General features: G+C 26.9%; 1 protein-coding gene across 2 annotated transcripts; it reads right to left on the reverse strand.

Moving 5' to 3' along the window:
* Window positions 1-11,721: 11,721 nt before the first annotated feature.
* On the reverse strand, window positions 11,722-13,081 carry LOC120357237. 2 transcript variants are annotated; one of them, XM_039447270.1, is made up of 3 exons: window positions 12,601-13,081; window positions 12,325-12,457; window positions 11,722-12,136 (listed from the first exon to the last, which is right to left on the reverse strand). In XM_039447270.1, the coding sequence occupies exons 2-3, from the start codon at window positions 12,340-12,342 to the stop codon at window positions 11,735-11,737; spliced, it is 420 nt and encodes a 139-aa protein (XP_039303204.1). In that variant the 5' UTR covers window positions 12,343-12,457; window positions 12,601-13,081; the 3' UTR covers window positions 11,722-11,734. The 2 variants fall into 2 exon arrangements, with proteins under 2 accessions (XP_039303204.1, XP_039303203.1); XM_039447269.1 differs by lacking the exon at window positions 12,601-13,081 and having other exon boundaries at window positions 12,325-12,554.
* Between the last annotated feature and the right edge of the window lie 578 nt (window positions 13,082-13,659).

The raw sequence follows: 13,659 nt of genomic DNA on the forward strand, positions 1-13,659 counted from the left end.
GATAGGAAAGGAAGAAGGACGGTGTCGAAGAGTCGCGTTAGCGGGTCTTCTTCGACGCCGTAGAAGAGGGAGAGAGGGGAGACGTCGGAGAGTCGCTTTCGCGAGTCTTCTCCAACGCTCGGATGAAAGGGAAGGAGGCAGAGAAACGAGTGAGGCCACACTCTAGCTAATGCTAGGTGTGGTTCAACCCTCAGGATCTCTGATGGGAAGGGGAGAGAGAGAAAGAGGCGATCCGAAGGCCACCCCGAAGACCAACGTTTTCGTCAGGAATAAGACCCACCCGTCGCTGAGATCGTACCTGGAGGTCTGCACGTTGGCGGTCGCCGATGGCAGCGATTCTCGCTCGACCAACAAGACTGATCTGAATTTCGAGCTCCGATTTCGCTCCTTATATAGGCAAGAATATGGGCAAGAGGTGTCGCGGGACAATTTTTCAGGTTCGCGAAAAATTCGGAGCGATAGTTTTTCGTAACGTGTGGCCCTTAGAAGCCCATCCCGCTCCGTGACCGCGCGGCTTGCGCCTATATTTCGCGCGAGCGCTTGTAGACTTCTTCGGGGATCGCGACTCGCGGGGGCACCGCATACCAAGCCCCGACGCGAAATGTGCTCAGAAAATTAATAGAATTTAATAGAAATTATATTATAATTGAGAGTGTGCGAGGCGATAGCGCCAAGCACATGCAGTAGTTTTACGTATAAAAAGTTAAGGTTTTATTATCGTTCGTAAGAGATTAATTGATTCAAAATTGTTTGGCATTTTTATTGGCCGCGATTTTAGAGTTGTTTCGATCCGAGTTGCAGCATAGAAAGCGTTCATGAGTGGATCACGTTTCGATAATTATAAATTTGCCGTTCCTAATATTTTATATTAAATTGGAAAGATGAATAGAATTCCAACGCGCAGAGCTTGGCGGTATTAGAGGGGGTCGCGAGCCGAGGGGTCGGCGCGCACGATGTTTGTCTTGCGCCGATGGATGGGTGTTGCGCGTCGAGGGGGCGGCACCGCGATGTAGCCAAGCCCTATGAGATTTGAAATCTAGCGATATCGATTTATGATACCGATGTGGGATTTATCTAATTGTTCGGAGGATGTTTCCGGATTCTAATTAGGCTATTATTAGTACGGATGGCGCGGAAAAATAATTTTCTCGCCAGACGTAACATTAATCATAAATATTTTTTAGTGATAATTGATAACAATAAATTTTATTTAAAAACTGAAAGTTTTAACATCTTAATTTTTATTACAACAAAACGTTTCCAACGCATAACATAGTAGTTAGAATACAGTAGCTGTTTCATGTAACTTTAAGTGTATATTTCTAAAAATTGTGACGTGATAGAGCATTTGATAAATGAAGTTGTATTGGCACTATTTGTGTTTCCGTGCATAATTTACTACATTTTTCACATGCTCGTTCTTTTCGAGCCATGTCTTTACGGATAAAACCTTTTACGCACTCTTTTTCGAGTGATGTTTTTACGGACAATTAAAATCTTTTATGCATTGTTTCCGAGCAATGTCCTTACAGGCAAGATACGTACGAAATTTTAATATTTTAATTCTAGGCATTTCCAATCTGCCGACGAAAAACCAGCAATATCATTAACATTCACTGCAATGTTAAAGTATTCTAGTCTTTTTTTTAGCACTACTTGCATGTAATTTGTCCAGCGACATAAGATAAAATTCTTTTCTTTATCATCATGTTTATGCAAATTTCGTTTCTTGCTTTTAATGCAGACTTAATAACGCAAACGATTGCCGATGAAAGTTTGTTACGTTTATTCATTTTCAAATAAGTTAAAAGAGAAAATATTCTCTCCGCATTGACATTTGAATTCGGAAGACATCTAACAGCATTCAGAACACTTTTTAAGAAGAGTTACTTAGCTCTATTATTGAATTCCTGACATTGCAAAATTTTTTTTCACATTTTGTCAAATGTATTTCTTTAGAAAGAGTTTGTTTTCCCACATTTGTACAGTTTAATGGCAATGCAATCCATTGTTTCTTTAAACCATCTTCATCAAAACCATCGATAGTTTTAGCTACGAAAGAAATATCTTTAAATGATACTTCTCTATCTGTATTAAATAAAGTTTTATATGGTCAGAAAACGTTTAACTTTGATAAAAATATATTGTCTACTAGTAACTTTTTACGAATTTCTTCTGCAGCAGTTACATAAAACGACAGTTTTCTTGAACTGTTGCAACATTGTGACATTGAATTATTATTTTGTTAAGGTTATTTATCGCAATTGGGTCTAAAAGTAATTTTATGAAGAATTTTATGATTTTCTTTTTCAGAGAATACTATGTCATAATGGTCTCTTTCATAATCTCATCTTTTAAAAAAATGTTTGCAAATTTTAAAAAGAAATTTGTCCAGTTTTGAATGCAATCAGTGTTGCGCTTAGATAACTTAAAATTATCTAGATAAAGATAAGATAAATTACATTTAAAATTATCTTAGATAAGATAAAGATGATTTAAATTTAATTTATCTAGATAAAAGATAAATTTATACATTGTTTTATCTAGATAATTTTAAGATAATTTAACTGTTAAGGAAGGGGACATAAGATACAAAAAAATTTTTATAAAACTTCTATTTATTGGTTAAACATTGAACATATATTGGTTAACCCCTTAACCTACAACTACGGGCATAGCCCGTGTACGATGATCGGGCCAAACGTAAATATTACGGGCATAGCCCGTAGTACGATGATCGGGTCAAATATAAATCTCTTATGTCAGGAGTCATCGTATAGTCCCAGATTTTTGGACTATTTCTTATTTCTTTCCAAAGCCAGGACTCAGGTAGTTGATCGTCATCGGATGTATCATCAATAACTAATCGCCTACACTTTCTTCGAACACGACATATATCGTCACTACTGTCACTTTCGTTAGCAAAATTATTAGCACAATTCTCACTGCTTTCATCACGAAATCTTTTTCCTGAGAACATCTTGTGGGGTTGCTTTTCTAGAATTTATGAAAGTAAATTTCGATGTGCGATTTTTTCCAAGAATAACTTTAAACTGATCACGATACGAAGAGATAATAGGAATACATCACGAACTTTTCCGTGCTATTTACAAACCGCGACCGTCCTACCACGAGCGATGCCCGTAATATTTACGATTGGCTCGATCAGCGTATTACACAAGTCGTGCGAATGGCTCGAAGGCTGCGCAAACTTGTTTACGTTTCCGGCCCACAATTCTCGAACGTAAATCGTAGGTTAAGGGGTTAAAATAATTAATAAATGAAAAGGAAATTATAAATCATTATTTCTTAAAAATAATAGTTTTTCAAATAATTTGTTCGATAATCGATTTCTACGAGGTAAAAATATCTGCTGTCCGCAACTGAAGAGGCGCTTTACTGCTGCCGATGATGGCAATGATGTACACTGAAAAAAAAATTTATTAATATCAACGAAAAATTACTTGGTCAAAGTAAATCATTTCATTGAATAGTCTCAACGAAAGAATTTATTAGAATGAAGATATGCAGCTTCTGTGGAGCAATGGAATATTTATTTAAATCAAGGAAATATGTATTTCAAGGAAAATATATATTATTCCAAATGAAATAAATATTGCTTTGCCTCAAAAAAATGTATATTTAAATTGAATAAATATTTACTTAGAATAGATAAATATTTGTAAGGAAATAAAAGACCGTGTATTGAAGTTCACTGAATACTGAATTCACAGCAGTAAACATTTTGTTTGATCAAGAAAATCAGATCTTGTTTTGAGATATACATTTTTAAGGTCAAATAAATAAAAACTTAAAAATAATAAATATTTACTTGAGAATGCACAATCGTTCCGAGTGATTAATTAAAATTTAATGAATATATGTTTAATGACAGTGAATATTTCGTTCATGCAAGAAACTCAGATCTTGTTTCAAGATATGCATTTCTAAGATCAAATAAATAATAACTTAAAAATAATAAATATTTACTTGAGAATGCACAATCGTTCCGAGTGTTTAATTAAAATTTAATGAATATATGTTTAATGACAGTGAATATTTCGTTCAGGTAAGAAACTCAGATCTTGTTTCAAGATATGCATTTCTAAGATCAAATAAATAATAACTTAAAAAAAGCAATATATTCTTGAGCGTAAACAATCATTCCGATTGATGAATTAAAATGTAATAAATATATACTTAATTATAGTGAATCATTCTTTATTTTCAGAAAATCAGATTTTGCTTTAAAGAATGAATTTCTTAGATTTAATAAATAATAACTTGAAAAAAAAAAAAACGTATTTACTTAAGAATGCACAATTATTCCAATTGATGAAGTAAAATGTAATGAATATATACTTAATTATGGTGAATTATTCGTTCATTTCTAAAAATCAGATCTTGCTTTAAAGAATGAATTTCTTAAATGTACTAAATAGTAACTTAAAAGTAGTAGATATTTACTTAAAAATGTGCAATTATAACAAATGATGAATTAAAATTAAATACATGTACACTTAATTGTAATGCTTCATTACTTCATTTTGGAAATTAGATCTTACTTCAAGGAATGTATTTCTTAGATTTAATACAAAATACGTTTAAAAAATGTATATTTACTTGAGAATGCTCACTTATTACGATTAATAAATTAAATTAATTTAATATATACTTGATTATAGTCAATTATTTGTTTATTTTAGATAATCAGATCTTGTTTTAAGATGTGTTTGTCTTAGATGTAAATAATATTTTGTTTGATAAGATAAAAATTTGTTTGAAAATATAAAATCATTTCATTAGTAAATTTAAATTCAGTAAATAATTACTTGTTTTAAGTTTACATCTTTTTATTGAAGAAAAAAATTTTGCTCCAATATATAAATTTCATTGATCATATTAATTTTTACGTAAACAAAATAATTAAATTGATATTATATGTATATAACGAATTTACTATAATTAAGTATATGTGTATGTAATATCAATTTAATTATTTTGTTTACGTAAAAATTTATTTGATCAATGAAAAGATGTAAACTTAAAACAAATAATAAATTACTAAATTTAAATTTACTAATAAAATAATTTTATATTTTCAAACAAATTTTTATCTTATCAAACAAAAAATTATTTACATCTATTAAAAACACATCTTAAAACAAAATGTAATTGTCTAAAGTAAACAAATGATTGACTATAATTGAGTATATATGTGTCACAATAAAAGGTTTATAAATGAAAACAGCTTGAAATATTATAAATGTTTTTTTATTTGTCTTGAATCATTTAAACAATTTCACCATAAACAATTAGAAGGTACATAAAGTTTAAGATCGGACATTGTATTGTTACGTCCGACGGTGGCACAAGGCACTCACGCGCACTCACGCACAATAAATAATTGGGCAGATTCTTTAAAAGAAACTGAGACGTTTATTAGAACACGTCTGTCACCGAAACGAGGCTCCAGACGTCAGCAACATAACAACAACCGTCGTCAACGAGCGACCGTCAACTCATTACTATCGATTACATAAACTATACGGTGACACATTACAAATATCGCACGACCGTAACAGTATGTATATTTTGTACTCTATTATCAGAAAGATTTTTATAGTTCACAAATCCCCACTCTTCTGTCTCTGTGATTTCAAAAGCGCTTAAATGAAAACAGTTTTCTACAATTTGAATTGTGCAATACAAAAAAAAAATTTCTTTTTCAAAACTATTATAAATTTTATTTTACCGAGAGAAACGTCAAAGTTGTTTGTATTATAATTAATAACATTATTTACTTCATAACGCGTCCCATTTATCCTTATCCAAGAGTAGCAATTAAAATTTATAAAATCATTTGAAGGTAAATATTCTTTAAATTTTTCGAATTGACTTGTTAATCTCAGTTTTCCAAAAGAAAGATCATAAGGAAGATCATCAGAAAATCCAATATTACGAACTATTCTATGAGAAAATTGTAATTGATGTTTTATTGCTAAACTATATGAAGGGTTTTTACGACTGGTGATAATTTTATTAGTTTCTTTCATTTGCTTGTGCTTGGCTTCGTAACGTATACTGGACATATTTTTGAGTGGACCAAATAAACGCATAATTCGAGGATAATGCAGGAGAATATGATGCTTAAATTTAAAGTTGCATTTAAATAATTGTTTATAGGATGTTAAATATTGGAAAACTAATTTTTCAAAAATTTCAATAATTTCTTTGTTAATAGCATCTGCTATTGCTATGCACACAATTTTACGCATTATTAAATATAATTGCCAATATTTATTATTACTTTTAATTAAATCACCAACGAACAGACCGAGATTTTTTATTAGATAATGCATTTCAGATGCTGATAATATAATTAGTTCTTTTTTAATGGAATCTGATTGTATAGGTGGTGGAACATTAGAGTCGGCAGCATGATTGAAACAGTTAATTCGTTCGTTCAAAACATCCAAGGTAAAAAAGTTTTCTTTATTAATAAAATTATTCAAAATTTTAGCCAAATCGTATCTGCATATCCCTTCGAATAAATCGTGCATTGGGTCTACTGAAAAATTTTGAGTTACATAATTTGATATTACATGAAATACACAATTTTTTTTAATTCCAGAAGTTTTTTCACTGCAATGTGTAAAATAATTTTCTCTTGTTCTTAACTTTTCTGGTTTTTCTTTTTTTTGTTTTACCACTTCATCTTTAGAAAGCGTACAAACTCGACAACAGTATGAGGAATTAAAACTTTTCGAAAAACCAAGAATTGTATTCAATCCTAAGTTGTCACCTACTATATAAGTTAAAACAAAAAAAATTTTCTTTTCCTCTCCATCGATGTTGATAATAATTCCATTATTTTGAAGATCAATGATTTGCTCTATGATGAGATGAAAAATGTTTTTATTCCCTAAAATGTTGTGATCCTGAGAATTATGTAATTGATATAAAAAAATATTTTCCAATTTACTAACGTATTCCGTGGGCAAAATTGGAATAGAACAGTACACTGCGCCTATCTTGTTGACGGTTCTATGCGTCCCTAAAGGATTATTAATTTCTATGTCATCAAAATACAAAACTAAAGAAAAAATAATTTTATCAGTTTGATTAGCTACGATTTTTTTCCAAAAATCACCTTTAATTACCGAATTAATGACCAAACTTCTGTTACATTTGTCTACAAACTTCATTATTGCAGATAAAACCATTGGCATCTCTAAAAATTTTTTTAATACTAATTTTATAGGTATTATGCTCAATGTTCTTTTACGGATTACGAAACATGTTTTACTTTTTAATTTACCATATTTTAAAAAAGATCTAATAATGACTTTTTTTGGCGGGAAAAAACAATTTATTTTACTCAAAAATTGTAATGTCAAATGTTCTGTTCTAAATATGTTAAAACCATTTTTCATCACATCTAACATATCATGTAATTCAGTATTTTGAAATTTACATTTCAAAAAATCTAAACAATTATTAATATACGTTGTACATATATCAATAATAATTTTATGGATTACTTTTCTGTTTAAACTTCCATAGGCATACAGTTGCGTTACCAAGCAAAGAGCAAAATTGAAAACCTTACACTGAAAAAAAAAAATACTAAAATTAAAAAAAATTATATTTGAATCAAAAAAACGATTGTTTTGTATATTTGCAAGAAAATTATTTTCTTATTTTAAAAGTAGTTAATTATTTTAATTAACAAAACATTGAATTAGGCAAAGAAAATAATTTCTTTAAATCAAGTTAATATTACTTATGAAACAGAAAAGTATTTACTTCAGTTAAAAAAATAAGAATTAAAAGTAAAAAAACTGTTACAAAAAAGAAGAAATTATTTCTTTCAAATAAATATTTAAATATTTTAAGCAGCTAAATCATATTTTGAAATAAAAACATATTTTTTTATAGAATATACTATTTACTTGATTTAAATAAAAATTTACTAAACAAAAAATAATAACGTTTTTAATTTCAGAAATGATTTTTTTATTTTAAAAAAATGTTCTTTCTATTTAGAAAAATATTTCCTTTTTATTAGGTCAAAGTACAATCCAAAAATCGTATTTCAACGTAATAAGAAATTATTCTTTTAAATAAAAAAAACATTTTTTTTAAACAGAAAAATCATTGCTGAAGTTAAAGACATTATTATTTTTTATTCAGTATATGCTTAGTTGAGTCAAATAATTTGTATATTCCATAAAAAATTATATTTTTATTTCAAAATTGTTATTCAGTTGCTTAAAAAAATTAAATATTTATTTGAAAGAAATAATTTCTCCTTTTTCGTAACAGTTTTCTTACTTCTAATTCTTATTTATTTAATTGAAACATACTTTTTTGTTTAATAAGTAATATTAATTTGATTCAAAAAGATTATTTTCTTTCCCTAATTTAATGTTTTTTTTATTAAAATAATTGGCAATCTTTAAAATAAGAAAATACTTTTCTTGCAAATATACAAAGCAATTATTTTTTGATTCAAATAAGCTTTTCTTTAATTTAGTTCTTTTTCCAGTATACCTTATTTTTACGATTTTATTTATAAATGTAATTTACATTTTCTTTAAAAAAATAGATTTTCAAAAATTAGTAAAAATTTTATTTAAAAACGATTGTTCTTTAATTTAAAAATATTGTTCCTGTAAACTAATAATATGAATTAATTAATTAATAATAAGTGAAATTTTACAAAATATATTACAAAATAAATTAAAAATAAAATACACATTTAAATTTAATTTGTTATTATAGAAGTATTGTTTAATTAATGAATCAAGAATTTTATGTGGAAAAGTTTTTATTATATAAATACCATTTATCATAATTATATATTATTAATATTCATTAAAAATATATCACATTTATATGTATTACAGTTGACAAAGCTTTTGCATACAATTTATATCTATAACATTTAATATATTGTTTCTAATAACAAATTTTATTAGTAGTAGTAGTTCTATATAATCGGTTACATAACAAAAAGTGTGTTAAATATACTTATAGATAATTAAATTCGCAATAAAATTTTGAATGATTAACATAATAAAGAAGCAAGTCTTATAACTATGTAATGTTATAACTAATAAAGAACGATGGCAGCTTAGGGCCAAAATTAGTCCCAAGTGGAAATTTTCCCTAAATTACCATCGTTCATTCACATATTTGAAGAGAAAGAGACTGAAGTAAAAGAGACGTATCTTTTTTTATTTAATATATGAAAATTATAGACTTTGTAATCTTCAAGATTTTCCCTCATTATCAGATCATATTCCTCTTGTTCTTCAATCTCGTAAGAACGAAAATGTTTATTATAATTTAAAGATTTTGTCTTCTTATATATAAATAAAATATGAGTATAATTAGTTATATATTCGAATTTCCAAATGTTACCAAATTATTTTTACCAACATTTAATACATCATTTTTTTGATAACTAGTACCATTAATTTGGACCCATTTTATCACACTGTAATTATCAACATTATTATTTGGTAATATTTTCATAAAATTTTCAAAAGTGTCGATTGTTTTGAGTAGTGAAATTTGAGTTCCATATAATATTCTTTTTGAAAATCCTTCATTGCGTACAAACATAGAGCAAAGTTGTAATTGATGCTTGATAGATAAAGTATAACACGCATTTTTTCGACTTGTAATCACTTTGCTATTTTCTTTTAATTGTTTATGTTTAGCTTCATATCGAATTGAAGACATATTACTTAAAGGTCCAAATTTTTTCATAAGTCTAGAATAATGTATTAAATGATGGTGTTTAATTTTTAGTGGCATCTTAAATAGTTTTAAATGTAGCTTTATGTATTCAGATGCCAAAGATCTAAATCCTTCGATATTCTTGAGTGTAATAGCTGATATGGAAACAATATGAAGCATTTCAGACAAAATAAGATATAATTTCCACGTATAATTATTTTGTGGTATTAAATCACCAATTATAAAATTTAAATTTTCAATTAAGAATTTCATTTCTGATGCAGATAATATAATTATTCCACTTTTTATAGAATCACAAGATAACTTTGGAGGAATATTTTTATTAGAAGACACGTTATCAAAAAACAATATTCTTTCATTTAAAATATTTAATGAAAAGAAATGTTCTTCATATATAAAATTATGTAAAATTTTCGCTACATCATATCTACATATACCCTCGAGAAGATCGTGCATTGGATCAACTGAAACATTATTGATTACATGAAAATTTGGTATCGAATTAAATACACATTTCTCTTGAACACCAAAAGACTGATTACGTGAATGAAATAAATAATTTTCTTCTGTTCGTAATTTACTAACATTTTCAACATTCTGTTTTTTCAAATTAGAAATATCATCGTAACAAATTTTACAGCAATAGTTTGATCTAAAACTTCGCGAAAATCCTAAAATAGTATTTAAACCTAGATTATCTCCAACGATGAAAGCGAGAACAAAAAATACTCTATGTTGTTGGTTATTTATAGAAATTATTATTCCATTTTCTTGCAAATCTTTAATTTGATTTACAACATATTGAAAAATTCTTTTATTACCTAAAATTTTATGGTCCTGATAATTATGAATTTGAACTAAAAATATATTTTTTATCATGCTTGAAAATTCATAAGGTAATCCAAGAATAGAAGAATAAACTACACCAATTTTGTGAATACATTTTTGTGATCCTAAAGGATTATTTATTTCTACATCATCAAAATATAGAACTAAAGGGAGTACATTTCTATTTTTTTTTTTTACTTTCAATTGTTTTCCAGTATTCGCTATCAAAAAAAGTAAAAAACTGATTCTTCGTACATTTTTCTATATGCGATAAGATTGAAGAATAAACGTTTGGAAGTTCCAGGAATTTTATTAAAACTTGCTTCAAAGGAACAATACTCAATGTACTATTGCGTAATACAGTTCTAACTCTTTTTTTAGATCTCCCAGATGTTAAATACGATCTTATTATGATTTTAGAAGGTAAAAATAAACAATTAATATTTTTTAAGTATGCAAAAGTTATATGCTCAGTTTTAAACATTTTGAAACCGTTTTTTAAAATATTTAGCATGGATTTTAAATCTGTATTGTTATTAAACCTATGAGAAATAATTGTCAGAAGATTCGATAAATAAGAATTAGTCATTTCATTAATGATACTATGAATAGTTTTTCTACTTAAATTTCCATACGCATATAGATAAGTTATGAAGTAAAGTGACGTATTAATTACTTTATCCTGGAAAGTATTTAAACTAATATTTTCATTATTATTATCATTAATTTCTACGAAGTTTAATGGTAATAAAGAATTGTTTAAAATATCTGTATTTTTTATTAGTTTCTCAATTTCATCGTTGGTCATTTCATGCAACTCTGTAGTGTTATTTACAGACGTACTAGCATTTTCATTATCATTGTTGTGAGAATTATTATTCGAAACAGAAATTTTTTCAATCTGATGATCACGTATTAAATGACGTTTTAATGAATAAACATTTGCATATTTTTTAAAACAATTTGCAAAATTACAATCAACTTGGGAATATATACAAGTTTTATGTTTCAATGTAATGTGTAACATTAAAATATTTAACGAATAAAACGAATGTTTACAATAAAAACATGAAACCATTGTCAAATAAATTTAAAGTAGAAAAATTAAATAAAAAAAAAATCAATTTAATTCTTTTTAATCTGTGTATTCATTTTCAACTGAAATACTCAAAGATTCTTCATCACATGATAAATTTTCAACATTCTCTTTACCATGAATTTCTACTTTAACTTTATTTAATATATGTGCAATAAATGGTATGGCAGTGTCCCATTTTGTATTAAAATTGTAAATACCTTTCTGGATTAAAAGCCATAAATGTTCGCTGGCAACTGGATAACTTAATTGAAAGACAATAAAACATATGTCTAATGCTGTAATGACACTGTTGACTGTATACAAGGTTTCATCCACACAAACATAGATCTCATTTACTGTATTATTAGGGCCTACAGTGATGATGTACGGTTGAACTGTCAATTTTAGTGTTGCAGCGAAAATCTTTGTTTCCGTTCGTATTCGAGTTACAGCGGTAGTCTGAAAATAAATATGTTTATATTGTACAGGATGTGTCATAATAAATATATATATTCTATTATATATTTTTTTTAATACATACATTAGAAAAAAATATATTATAGATATAATAAAAAATCTATATATATGATTAACTATATAATACATTATGTATATAGTAAAAAAATAATTTTCAAACAAATACTAACATTAACGTGTTTAATCATGCTTTGTTGTGCGCTATTGCTATTGAAGGTTTAAAAATTTTCTTCCCACGGCCACATAATTTTCTTGGTGGTACAAAATGTGATAATAAGTGTATCATTTTTACTACTTTGTTGTCTGTAAAGGAAAATAATTTATTATAATTATTATAAATTGTTAAAAAAAGTATATAGAAAATTTTTTTAAATTAATAAGATAAAATAAATTTCCGTGTAGGAAATACTTATTTCAAGAAAAAAAAATAAAAAATAGTTTATTACCTTCTGTTACATCTTCATTGTCTATTTCCTTTAACATTAAAAATACTAATTGCTATCTTTGCTACTTGTAATTTGCATTTCTCGTATAGCTTCAAAAAATTTTTTCCAAATGTTGAAATTTATTTCCATATTTGTAATATTCATTTTATTAAAATCAATATTTATCAATTCATATCCTTGTGGATGTTTAAATAATGACCAATTATCAAAAATATTTGCTAAGTTTCTTTCTTCTAATGTAGCAAGATCATTCATTCTTATGTTATAGGTTTTTTGCCATTTTTCTAAAACATCAGCCCATGGTGCTATATTGTGCTTCAACCACTCAGCACACTCTTTTACCTCATCCTCAAATTCTAAATTTTCTGTAAATAGTACATTTTTATTAAACAAATAAAAATAATAAGTAATAGTAGTATTGACTAATGATTAAGTAGAAATTTATACCTGTTTGAACACTACCATGCTTTATAGTTTCTTTTTTAATTCTTTTAAATAATAGGTTATTTTTATATCTTTTATTACGCCACATCGAAATTAATTTGCCTTTTGATATTATTGATTTATTATATATTGAATCTTTTTTCTTGATTGGAGGAATATAATATGTTTCAGATGCTTCAGTAGGAAAAATTTCAACAATTGTTTTAGATATATGCTCACATAAATCATTTGTTAAACTATAAGAAATAATAAAATTAAAGAGATTAATAGTAGAATAGGTTAAAAGTAAAGTACAATATGTAAAATTAAAGTAAATTATTACCATGCAGACATATTTTCAATGTAAGAGATAATAATATCGCACAACATAGTCCTTAATTTGTCATCTAATCTATTTGTAGATTTGTATATTAAGTTAATTCGTTGCCCTGCTTTGTTTCCAGAAAGTAATTCTTCAATAGAAATCATTGTTTCTTTACTTAATATTTTTTGGGCGGATTTTGCATCTTCTTTATTAATTGTATTGTTATGTTCAACATCATAATTATTTGTATTTTCAGCAAGTTTCTAAACAAGAACATAATTAAAATTTATATTTTATGAACATTATTGCGT

Source organism: Solenopsis invicta, chromosome 3 (assembly GCF_016802725.1).
Source record: "Solenopsis invicta isolate M01_SB chromosome 3, UNIL_Sinv_3.0, whole genome shotgun sequence".
NCBI lineage: Eukaryota > Metazoa > Arthropoda > Insecta > Hymenoptera > Formicidae > Solenopsis > Solenopsis invicta.